The 13,096-nt window shown below is 29.5% G+C and overlaps 1 protein-coding gene across 2 annotated transcripts in view; it reads right to left on the bottom strand.

Annotated features, from left to right (window-relative positions):
- LOC105848862 (uncharacterized) overlaps positions 1 to 13,096 on the bottom strand; it is an 86,058-nt gene that overhangs the window by 62,731 nt on the left and 10,231 nt on the right. The window contains exon 2 of one of the 2 annotated variants that reach the window (XM_065805061.1): positions 1,523 to 2,304. In XM_065805061.1, coding sequence (XP_065661133.1) covers positions 1,523 to 2,304 — 782 coding nt within the window. Of the gene's footprint in view, positions 1 to 1,522; positions 2,305 to 3,562; positions 3,611 to 13,096 lie in introns of both variants that reach the window. The other variant, XM_065805062.1, reaches the window with a different exon arrangement.

Raw genomic sequence — 13,096 nt, 5'->3', positions numbered from 1 at the left:
AACTATTATATTCAGATAAATTAAAGAAAAAGTTCTTGGAAAATAGTTCTGCTTTATCCTTTAGAGAGGTAATAATATCAGACCCATGTATGAATGGACTGTTAGACTTTTTATTGGTAATAACACTTTTAAAGTTAATACTCTTACTTAATGAATGAAGACTATTTTTTTTTTACTCCTGGCTAAAATTAAGAAAAATTTTCAACCTATAAAACAGTTATTTTTTTATTATTTATTCCTTCTTTATAAATTATTTTGTTTAACTAAAACTAATTATAAAAAGATTTATAAGGGGCCATCCATAAAGTGCGTATGCAGTTATGGGGGAAGGGGGTTTCCCAAAAGCATATGAACGCGTACAAGGAGGGGAGGGGTGTTAGAGACAGTGAGTACGTACGCAGTTTGAGTATCCCTTCTAAACTTTTAAAACATTGAATTTCATGTGTGTAACAAATTAGTATTGTGTTTTTTTTTTTCTGACTTCAGTCGCAATTTTATTTTATTTTATTTTTTTTGGTCATAAATAATGAGGAGAGAAAAAGGAAATCGAGCGACAATCATTACAAATATTTTTTATTTTTTATTTGATTGGTAGCAAGATAAGTAGCAAAAAGATGTAAAATAAAAGCAAACTTTTTTTGAATTCTTTTTTTTTAAATTACTGTACGCAAACTGGTTTTTATAATTTCTCTTAAAATGTTAAAATATGTTGTAACATTTTAAGATTTAAATAAGTACATTAAGTAACATTTTAAGTTTTAATTAAGTACAGAGGAATGTCAAATAAACTTAATGTTTTTTTTTATTTTTAATGTTTTTAAATATTTATGAATTAGGGAAAAAGGGGCTTTATTTACAAAAAAAAAAATGCGTACACAGGGTAGGAGGGGGTCTTCAAAAGCGTACATGTTCGTACAAGGGGAGAGGGGGTCCTAAACTAGTGGTTTTACTGTGTACGTACTTTATGGATGCCCTCTAAGTGATATTATACACATTGACAAAATACAGATATGATGATTTTTTCTTTCTTATATTATTGTAAAACTTTTATAAAACTTAAAAACTAAATAAATTAAAATGGAGACCTTGAACTTGAACTCATAAGAAAAATTATTAGAAAAAAAAATTTGTTAATATTATATTAGAAACAATTGAAAAAATTTGAAAAAGAAAAAAAGTAAATTTTTAAGGAAAAAAGAGAGCAAAAAAACTTACTTAAATTTAGTTTAAATTAAAATTTACATTTTTCTCTTTTTCAAATTTAGTTATAAATTAAATTAATTTGAGAATGGTGGAACCATTCATTTTCAAACAAAACAGGACAAATGTTTTTTTTTCATTTTCATAGAATTCTCTCCAGATAAAAATAGAAAATCTTTGACTCTCAATGTATATTTTATTTCATCCTAATTTTTTATTTTTTTTATATCCATCATAATTCTAGCTTGAAATAATTTGTGTTTATAAAAAAAAAAATAAAAAAAAAAATAGAAAATTTCAAAAAAGTAAACATTTTAAAAACCTTAAACTTCTCATCGTTATCAGATATAACAGTGCATTGTTTTGCTTTTTTGGCTTTTTTTTTTAACTGGATCCATTCTGTGTAACAATGCACCGAATGATACAGTATCAAATGCCTGCAAGCAAACAGAGGAATATTAAAAAAGATTTCTTTACAAGTAATTACTGCAAGGGTCTGACAACTAAACTTTGGCTGTACTAAACTTGAGATAAGAACAATCGAAGATTCGACATATAACTGCAGTTCATTAAAGAATCTCAGGATGTTATCATATACAGCAGCTGCCTGTATTTGTGTTTCTGTAACAAACACAGACATTTTTTTTGAACTTCCATCAATTTTTTCTGAATTATGTTTTAAAAAAATTTCTTGCAATAATAGTTGTGCAACATATCCCCAAAATGTAATTCCATAATCTAATTCAGAAATATCTCTGATGACAACTTGAACTGGAGAGTCCAGATAACTGTTAATCAAACAATTTGTCCAAAACCTCCATAAACCTGTTGGAAAAAAATCTTCAATGTTTATAATAGCATACTGCTTTTCACAAAACTCTATTAACACATATAATTTCAAATGGTCTGGTAATAAACAGCATAATGATTTAAACTGAAATAAGCAATCATCTTGTAAACAAACATTAAATATAATTGCAGGATTGTTGTTGTCATTGTAAAGGTTGTGAGACGCACAATCAGTGTCAAATTCATTAAAGTTATAACTTGATAATGCATTATCAGTAAACAAAAATCTTCTGCACATGTGAAGAGTATCCAATGCTGAAAATAAAAAATTAATTTATTGAAAACCACTAAAAATAAAAAAATAATTTATTCAAAAATGTTGTGTTTTACATTTTTACACTTTATTTATGCTGTTTGCTTTTTTAAATTAAACTTTTTTTTCCAACTTTTTTTAGAAAAAACAAAGGTTTTGCCATTAAGATACTCATTAAACACTGAAAAAGACAATAGTTTTCTTGTAATTTGACTTTAAAGATTAAATAGTAATTCAATAATTAATATAAGATAATTATAACTAAGCTATTAGGTTTTTTAAAACTTTATTATAAATAATACACATATCCAGGGTTGTTAAAAATGGACCGGGTTTTTTTAAAAAACTTGGCCCAGTGGGTTTTTTTTGGGTAATTTTGGGTTTTTTTTAGGTTTTTAGGTTTTTTTTTATATTTGTTAAAAAAAGTTCTTTTTTTGTTCAATAATATTGAAAACTAATATAATTTTCAACTTTGAGTTTATTTAAAATATATTTTATATGTTTTTAACAATTTATACCAACACCTCAAATTATTTTCAAAAAGTTTTTTTTATTACAGTTTAAAAAATAACTTAAAACTGTAATAAAATTCATGATAAACCTATATGTATTGATTTATTTTAGATTTAATAATAATGTTTAACTAAAAACGCGAATGGGAAGTGGGAGAAAGAAAGTTGGAGAATGGGATGAAGTCACTGAAGTTGAAAACAGTACAAAGGTTTCTTGTGACTATTGTCATGCTTTGATTAGCAGCAAGATAGAACGAGTAAAGCCCTATTTAAAACACTGCCAAAAAAAAAAAGTTTACGTTTCTACACAAGCATACAGAAGGGGAAAATCTCAATTTGTCAAAATCTTTAAATAAAAATTGTGATGATGTACTACCAAAAAATGATTTAAATATTAGTGCATCTGCCCTAATAGCTGGACCATTATCTCAAGTTGGAAAAAGTTCTTTGGCATCTGTTAGTTCTATAAGTTTGCCAACACCTTGTAAGAAGCAGCGGTTGATACAATCATACAATATCAACTAATGTGGAACAGAAAGAAAGTATTGATATAAAAAATAGAAAAATTTTTCTTTAGTGCAAATGTATTATTTAAAACATCAAAATCTTTAAAATCTGAAAATCAAGAACTTATAGACAGGATCAATTCATTGAAACCAGGATATAATCCACCAAACCATAAAATGCTTGGAGAGCTCTTAGAAAAAGTTTATAAGAAAGTAAACAACAAAATGATGGATCAACTTACCCAAGAAGAGAAAACAATAACAATTATGCAAGATGGATGGAGTACACACTAAAAAATAAAGGTAGAAATTTTTAGTTAAGGTAGAATATGTGATATACCCTTAGTAAGGTGTAATTTTCTACCTTATAAGGTAGAAAAATATACCTTTAAGGTAGAAAATTGTATGACAAATAATTGTTTTTAATATAATTTTCTACCTTAAAAGGTAGAAAATTATACCTTACAAAGGGTATATTACATATCCTACCCTAAGGTAGAAATTTCTACCTTTTTTTTTAAGAGTGTAGTGTTACTAATGATCCCATTATTGCTCATAGTGCATATGACAGACTTAATTCTAAAATTTTATGCATTACTGATTGTGCATCAAATAAAAAAACAGCCAAGTATTGTACTGAACTCCTTTGTAATGTCATTAAAGATCTTAAAGAAACATACAACAAAGAAGTACTTGCTGTGTTAACAGATGATGAAAACAAGATGAAAAAAATGTGCAGAAATATATTTGCAATACACATCAACAATTATTTTTATAACAAAATAATGTTTTAATTATACAATTTTAATTATGCAAGTATACAGTTTTAATTATACAATTATACAAAATGATGTTTACCACATGTAAACATTATTTTGTATTTGTGGATTTTAAACTTCAAGCATAAAAAATATATAAAAGCTTAAAATTAACTATTCAATTTTATTTTAAAGGATGAATGCATGGGAAAGAAGGGCATATGCCTTAGATACCAAACAATACCTGATGGAACTCCCAAATTGACTGAGAAACATACATAAAAAACTATCAAATTTATGGAGAAATAGTAGATAGGTCAGGTCAGGTTAGGTTAGGTCAGGTTATCAGGCTTGGACAGGAAGGTGTGCAATTTCACGCGACAGTATGACCACACAAACAGTTTTTATTTTTAAATCATTTTGAAAGCTTGACCGCGGCTGTTAAAATGCTTTGTTTACATTTTAAAAATGCGCCAAAAAAAAAAGTATCTAAGCTATGAGGAAACTTAAAAAAAACTTACATGATTATTTTATATTTAACTTATTATTTTATATTTAATATATATATACATATATATTAATATACCTATATAATATATTTATTTTTTTAATTTATAAAGTTATGCATATTTTATGATTATAAACGCTTATAAACTAATTCTATAATTTATTCTATAAACGTCGTTCATAGAAAATGTAAACGCTTTTCGTTGACGTATTTCTCACAAAAGAAACAATTTAGTTATTTTTTCTTTTGTTTTTACTACGAAGAATTGTTAAGAATCTTTTTTTGTTAAATGCGCGTATTTATTAAACAATCATTAGAAGTAAGTTGTTACTTTTTTTAAAAGAGTTTCGTATAATATTATAAAAACATTAGCAACGATAAAAGTTTAAAAGTTCCAAACGTAATTATAAACTTAATTTAGCGTTATAGTTTATTATTTATTTTAGTCAAGTATTTTTTCGGTTTTTTTTATTTTAGTTTCAGTTAAGTTTTTTTTATTTTTCATTATTTTCTTCTACGAAGATTTCTTTTCTTTTTGCAAAATAAATTTTGTTTAAGTTTATTTATTTAAGATAAAAGTTTCTTAAGTTAAGATAAAAGTTTTTTGGCGCATTTTAAAAATGAAAACAAACTAATGTAAATGTAAACAAAGTCTTAACAGCCGCGGTCAATTTTTCAAAATGATTTAAAAACAACAAATATTTGCGTGGTCATATTCGCACTCCAAATCGCACGCCTTCCTGTCCAAGCCTGGGTTATCCTACTACTGGTAACATGTAACCCAGTACAACCTGCTTTATGTCCTGTTGCCTTGTAGGATACACTTTTTTAGGCATAGGCTAGGAGAAGCCAAATCCAACTTATAACACCCACTGCCTTGGAGCTCTTGATTGAGTAAAGGCTAGAGATGGTGTCTCTATAAAAATACTCATCTTGGGCAGATGCTAAACACATCCGTCTACTGCCTTGTAGAAGGCCTCCTAGGCAAAGACTTAAGGAATAAATAGATTCTATCTGTTGACCAGCCTTGCACCCCTTCTTCATCTATTAGGCTGGCGCAGAATTACTTTTAATACATTGTTTCTAGTTTAGGATGTTGAATGCTGGATCTTCTTGACTCAATGCATGAGTTTTGCTCATGTCTCTGTTTTTATGATTAGGCAACTCACTCTATTATTTCCTAATGAGGGTACAGTGGTGTACCCTCCAATTTTTACCGGTCGCCCTGCGGGCAACTGAAAGAGTTTTAATTTCTCATTTTAGTAGCCAGCTATGATAATCAGTAGTCTGGTGTAAAAGTTTTTTTTTTCTTTATATTTTTTCTTGGGTGAAAATACTGAAGAAAAACAATTTTAATGTCTGACTACTAAAATATATCTAATAAGAAACAGTTTATTTATAAGTAAGTTAATTTATTTATTAATTAAATTAATTAAAGATGTGTAATCATTTTTGTCGTAGTGGATATATGTATCGTTTCGTTTCTTTTTGTCAATCTTAACAAACGTTTTATTATGTGAAGCAAAAAAATTGAAATCAAAAACTGCAAAGAAATGTTTTATATACAGAAAAATATTCTATATATAAATTCTCTCTCAATCTTCAATCAAATTTAATTTAGTTGAATGTATAAAACATTATGTTATTAATGTTTTAAACATTCACGTGTATCATTGATTGCAATCTAGTAATGATTTTTCACGTGCATCTTAATGTTTTTATTTTGTTAATTTTGTTTGACTAAGTTAAAATTAACATTTATTTTACTAATAAAAAACAAAAGAGATTCATTGTTATTAATGATTAAACGTGATTAAAAATGCAACTATAAGGTTTGAAAAATGATACAATAGAATTTGGAAATGAAAGAAAATGTAATTTAAAACTTACTTAAAATAGAGAAGAAATGTGCTTCTAAATACAACAAAAAAACATTGCAGTCACACTTTGAAATCGAGTTGACTGAATAAGAGCAAATTTCATAAGTGCGAACTGGCATAAGTGCAAACTGTCATAAGTGCACCGAATAAATTTACAAACGTTGGCATAAGTGCAAATTGGCATAAGTGCAAAGCAGTTGCAAAAACTGGCATAAGTGCGATTTAGCACAAACACGAACTGGCATTAGTGTGCCAAATAAATATGCAAACATTGATATAAGTGCAAATGGGCATTAGTGCAAAATGCCGATTCACACTTACGTCAATGTTTGCAAATTTATTTGGCGCACTTATGCTAATTCAAACTTATGCCAGTTTACACTTATTCCAGTTTTTGTAACTGCTTTGCACTTATGCCAGTTCACACTGAAGCCAGTTTGCACTTGCGCCAATGCTTGCAAATTCGTTTGGCGCACTTATGCCAGTTCGCATTTATACCAGTTTTTGCAACTGGTATAAAAACTTACACCAATTCTTACTTACGCCAATTTGCACTTATGCCAATGCTTGCAAAATCTTTGGCACACTTATGCGATACACATTTATGCCAGTTTTTGTATCTGCTTCACACTTATGCCAGTTCGCACATATGGAATTCCCGCTTATTCAGCCTCCTGATTTAATTGCGTGTTGGCTTTTTTTTATTAAGTTTGGTGAAATAACGCACCGTAGTGAACTCATTGTTGAACTACTTTAAATGCTTTCTAAAGTTTTCTTTTAAATAATTGCAAGGAATAAAATCTTCATAGATCAAAGTATGGTTTTAATATTAAACACACTTTTGTAAGTAACAAACCATCTGGTCGTCCTGCCGGGCTACTGACAGGCTTTTTTTTTAACTTCAGTCACCCTTAAAGAAAACGAGTATTCCCGTGCCATCAGACAACCATGAGATTACACCCCTGGGGTACATCTCTAAAACTCAGTTTTATGGTTCTAAGGCCGGCTGGTAGTCAGGCTTCATAAACTCTGTGGTAGCTCTCAGAGAGGCTGATTCCATCAACAGCTGAAAAATATCAGAGTACTAACAGTGACATGTTGCGCATGAATCGTATCCCTGTTCGTACTTTTGGTATGCATTGTCAAGGCCAAATTAGGAGCCCTTTGTTATGGCTTAGGGTTTATTAATAGTAATAAGGCAATTGCTTTGAGTATTGAATAATGTACTGAATGCTATCTATGCTTCGAGTCAAATTCTTTAACAAATTTACAAATAACTAAAATAGCAAAAACTACAAAACACAAAAAACCATAGTCATCCTCAAGCTCTCTAAACCTATCATTTACTAATATTTGTGGCTTTTGAAGTAACTTCTCTTCTGCTGAGTCTTATCTCTTGCAAAGTTCGCCAGGCCTACTTGCTCTTTGTAAGATTAATTTGAGTTCAGCGGTCAACACTTAGTGTTGATGGTTATCTTCCTTTAATTCTCAAAGACTCCAATAGTCACATGCTTGGACAAGGCATTAACATTCATAAGAATTTACCCATTTGTCAGGAAACTAGGCTTGATTCCCCAGACTATTCTTTTATGTGCTTTTGTTTAGCACCACTCTATTCTATCGCCTATCTGTTTGTTCTATATCGTTTGCCATCATCTCAAGCACTGCACTCTTTTCGATGTTATTTCAGATAAAATCGACCAAGCCCTCTCTATTTATCCATCAGCCAATATCGTTATTTTTGGTGACTTTAATATTCAACACAGCTTGGCTCTAGTGTCAGTGACTTTGCAGGCATTAAAGCCCACAACTCTTGCCTCTCTCAATTTCTAACTAAAATAGTCAATTCCCAACTCGCTTTCCAGACGATCTGAATCATTTACCTTCTCTACTTGACTTATGTCTTGCTTCTGATCCTAGTCAGTGTTCAGTTTCTCCACATTTACCCTTAGGTGCTTCTGATCACGGTTTGATCTGTCTAAAACTATCATGTTGTTCTTTTTCATTACCGAAATCCCCCTATCATCGTACCTCTTATAACTACCTTAAAGCTGACAGGACTCTTTCTGCATTTTCTTCATGATGGCCCTTAGGTAGAAACCTTTTGTCTTCCTACTGACAAATGTGCTTCTTACATAACTTTATGGATTCAGGCTGGCATGAATCCATAAACATTTTATTCCTTCTCGGCGATTCCAAGTCAAGCCTCACTCTTCTCCATGGTTTTCCTAACATTGTGCTGCTGCAATTTCCAATCAAAACCGTTACTTTCATATCTATCAGCAAAACAATTCTTCAGAAAGTAGATGTCAGTTTATTATTGCTAGAAATGATTGTAAAAAAGGTTTTGTCTAACCCCAAAGCCTGTTCATGAAATCAGTTCATGAAATCTCGAATTGAAATTCGAGATTTCATGAACTGAGAGTAAAATCACAAAAATTAGGTCTCGTGACTTCTGGAGAATCTTTAACATTATCAATAATAAAAGAAAATCTGTTATTCCACCACTCTTGTATGGTTCAGAATTCATCACCTCACCTAAAGACAAAGCTGAATTGTTTGTTAAGAACTTTTCATCAATATCATCTCTTAATTTCACTAGTTGTGTTCTATCTGATATAGCCGCCAAACAGGTTGATCCATTGCTTGACATTCACATCACTCTAGCTTCTGCATCAAAAGGGATTTCCTGCGTAGATTCTTCTACAGCTTGTGGTCTGGATAAAATACCTGTTATAGTCTTGCAGAAGTATTTTCTGGAGCTGTCATCTGTTTCAAAACTATTTAACAAGTGCTTATTAGAGTCTTGTTTTCCAGCCTCCTGGAAAGCGGCATCTTTTATTCTTACTTTAAAAAATTTTGGAGAGCGATACAACTTGTCTAACTACCATTCCATTACTCTTCCTCCTATCATAAGCAAGCTTTTTGAATTTTGAATTAACAAACATTTATTCTCTCATCTTGAATCTAATAACTCTCAGATCATCAATCGATTTTCTTGTTCTATAGCTGATTTGCTAACAGTAATAACCGATAGGTTTAAGGCTCTTAACCTCTCGGTAAGGTTTAAGGCTCTTAAACTCTCGACCTCTTCCTATTGCACAATAAAACTCTCTAACTTTATCAAAAGCTTTAGACACTCCTGACATTTCTAAAGCTTTTGATAAAGTTTGGCAAGCTGGTCTTCTCCATAAGCTTTCTTCTTACGGTGTATCTAGTAACATCTTTAAGATTATTGAATCCTTCTTTTCCAATCATAATATAAAAGTTGTCCTCGATGGACAGCACTCTTCTTCATATCTTGCAACTTCAGGGGTTCCTTAAGGTTCGATCCTTGGCCCTGTACACTTTTCAATTTATATTAACGATCTTCCAGATATTGTTCGCTGATGATACTACTATTTATTCTTGTCATAATATGAAGCCAACACTCTCTGATTGCTTGGAGGGGGCATTTGAGCTCGAAAAGAATTTCACTTCTGCTACAGCATGGGGCTGACAGTGGCTGGTGAACTTTAATTCAGATAAAACCCAATTTTTTTCAGCCAACCGTTACCACAACAATTTAGATCTTCCTACATTTATGAATGGTAATGTACTTGATGAGTCATCTACTCTTCATCTTCTAGGATTAACTCTTACTTCCAATCATTCTTGGAAACCATATATCAAATCCGTAGCAAAATTAGCATCTGCTAAGGTTGCATCTCTTTATCGAGCTTGACACTTACTTTCTCAGGATTCTATTCCCTATCTCTATAAATCTCAAATCCGTCCATATCTGGGGCAAATCTTTTAATAACGCCCTTTCTCTTTTAGACAAGATGTAAAAACGGATTGTAAACATAGTTGGACCTGCTCTTGCAGCCAACCCCCAACCATTATCACATCGTCATAATGTTACTTCTCTTTCTCTTTTCTACTAATACTATAATGGGCATTGCTCTAAAGAGCAAGCGTCTCTTGTGCCATTTACTAAAATTCATTCTTGTGTTACTCATCATTCAATTAAATCTCATTCTTTTTCTGTGACTGTTTTTAAGTGCTCCAAAAACTCTTATTGCTCTAGTTTTTTTCCTCAAACACCAGTTCTCTGGAATTCGCTTCCTTCATCTTGCTTTCCTGATTCATATAATTTGCAATCTTTTAAGTTGTCTGTCTATCATTACCTTGCTTAACAAACCTCATCTTTTCTCATCCAGCAACTCTAATAGTAGTTGCTTGCAGCCTTGTTGGAAGCAAAGATATTGAAGAGAAAAAAAAAAAGATAATCATGATATACCTATTAAAATCAGAAAAATTATTGAAAATCAAGCAATATTTAGAGAAGCTAACAGTCTTCAAACTCAACTCAAAATATTTGACGTTTTTTTAAATCAAGTATTTAATTTTTATATTAAAGTTTTTGTTACATATAAGACTTTGTAGGTGTAAAGGAAAAGTAATAAAAACAAAAATTATTATGTTGATTAAATAAATTAAAAATCAAATTTTTTCTAGATAAGAAAGAAAGTGACACCTGTCACCTATCCGAATGTGTTGAGTTGTAACTCTCACTTCTGAATAAACCTGGATTAAGTCATTACCACACAACTATCAAAAAGAGATGTAATGATGCTACAGGCCTTGTTAAGAAGCGTTACGCAGCTCGCATTTTGCCTGCAAAAAGGTAATTTGCCTACGCGTTCAACAGTTTTGCGCTACGCAAAAACTTATATCTTTTAGAATATTTAAATTATCTTTTAATTGTCGTTAATGTGACATTTATTCAGAAGAAATAAAGTCGTAAGTAAAAGCATTTAACATCAATTGTAAACTAATAGATTTTTTGGTAAAGAAACATTTTGTTTCATAATTTTTGTTGTTGTTGTTAAAAATTAGTTAAAAAAAATAAAGTGTTTTAAGTTTTATCTTAAGGAATTAAATATATAAATTCTTTTTAAATATAAAAATTATTTTTAGTCATAATAGTTTAAAAAATGCACAATTTATTTTGATGTAATTATTTTATTAATAAGATATTTTGTTTATTGTTAATTCAATAACATAAAGTTTTAATGACGTTCGTTTAATTTATGAAAATAAACTATGATCACTAATATGTTATTGGTAACTGATAAATAACAAAAAAAAACTCTTTATTGATTAAAAGCATTATTAAAAAGAGTTCCCAAATTAAATAAGAAAAAATTTATCAACAGTTAATAAATAACCAAAAACCAACTGTAAAATCATAAGAAAATAAACAAACAATATTTTACGTTTCATGAAAAAAAAAATTTTTTCAAAATAAAATTTAGTTCATATTTGAAAAAAATAATAAAAATGATTTTTTAAATAAGAACTTAGATTTTATTTGTAACTTTTGTTATAGCGAGAAAAAAACAAACTGTTTGTATAATTTTTAACGGGTTAATAAAATAACTTTAATTACAATGTGGTACTTGAAAAGACGCGAGTGATGCAATATAACTTCTAACGATGCAAAATATATTTGCTGAGCTGAGTTACTTAAAAATGCGTTAACACACACAGCGAAATCTCGTAACAAGGCCTGATGCTAAGACACCTATCTATTATCTTGCATCCTTGCTTTTTAGGTAAAAATAAGTTTTGCATTAAAAATAAAAACAAATTATTTTTACACCTATATGCTAATCAAATTTTTTTTTATAGGCAAAAACCTGCCAATTGAAAACGAAGATGAGGCTGAAGAATGGCTTTACAATCATTATCCTGATTTTATATCTGGGTTGATTTTTCTTAAATTAAAGGATTGTGATGCGGCTTTTAAAAGAATTTTGAGTGATCAAATTAATCAACAATATTGTGCACTGATTGGTGGTCTATCATTAACTAGAAAAATGAGAAATCAGTTCAGAAAAAAATGCCTGAAGGGTTTTGCAAATTTATTTCTAAACTTCAAACAGGCCTTGCTAGCTCAGGATCAATAGAAAGAATATTTTCCTTGCTTGGTTTTATCTGGTCAAAAGTTAGTAATAAATTAGGCAGTGAAAAGGCTAAAAAGCTTGAGCAAATATATAGACAGTGTCAAAAATAGATAGTTGCTTTTGTAATAAGTATATCAAAGTCGTAATTAGTCCTATCAAAGTGTATTTATTCTAAAAAATCTTAATGAATGAATCTAATTTGTTTGGTTTCCAAAATAAAATTTTGTTAAATAAAAATAATATTGTGTTTGAATTGAAAATTTTCCTTTAAAGAAAGCTCTATACTATATGTTTATGCTTTCAGAAATACTGGTTAAGAATAATATATATTAATAATATAAATATTAATATATACTATTACTATACACTCATAAAATTATGAAATATTTCAGAAAAACCCAGATTGCCTGGGTTTTATTGGGTTTTATTGGGTGGATTTTTTAATGCCAACCCTGGACAGATCCTATCTGATCACCACACACACATGGATATAACACTTTAGATATAATTGGATTACAGGTATACCTGAAGTGGTTGTAGTTTCTTTTGGTTTCAATAGCTTTTAAACCAAATGATATATACATATATATGTATATATACAAATATATATACATATATATGTATATATATATATATATATATATATATATATATATATATGTATATATATATATATATA

Source organism: Hydra vulgaris, chromosome 09, assembly GCF_038396675.1.
Source record: "Hydra vulgaris chromosome 09, alternate assembly HydraT2T_AEP".
Lineage (NCBI taxonomy): Eukaryota > Metazoa > Cnidaria > Hydrozoa > Anthoathecata > Hydridae > Hydra > Hydra vulgaris.
Note: the sequence above shows the minus strand (reverse complement) of the source record. Positions and strands in the feature narration are given on the sequence as shown.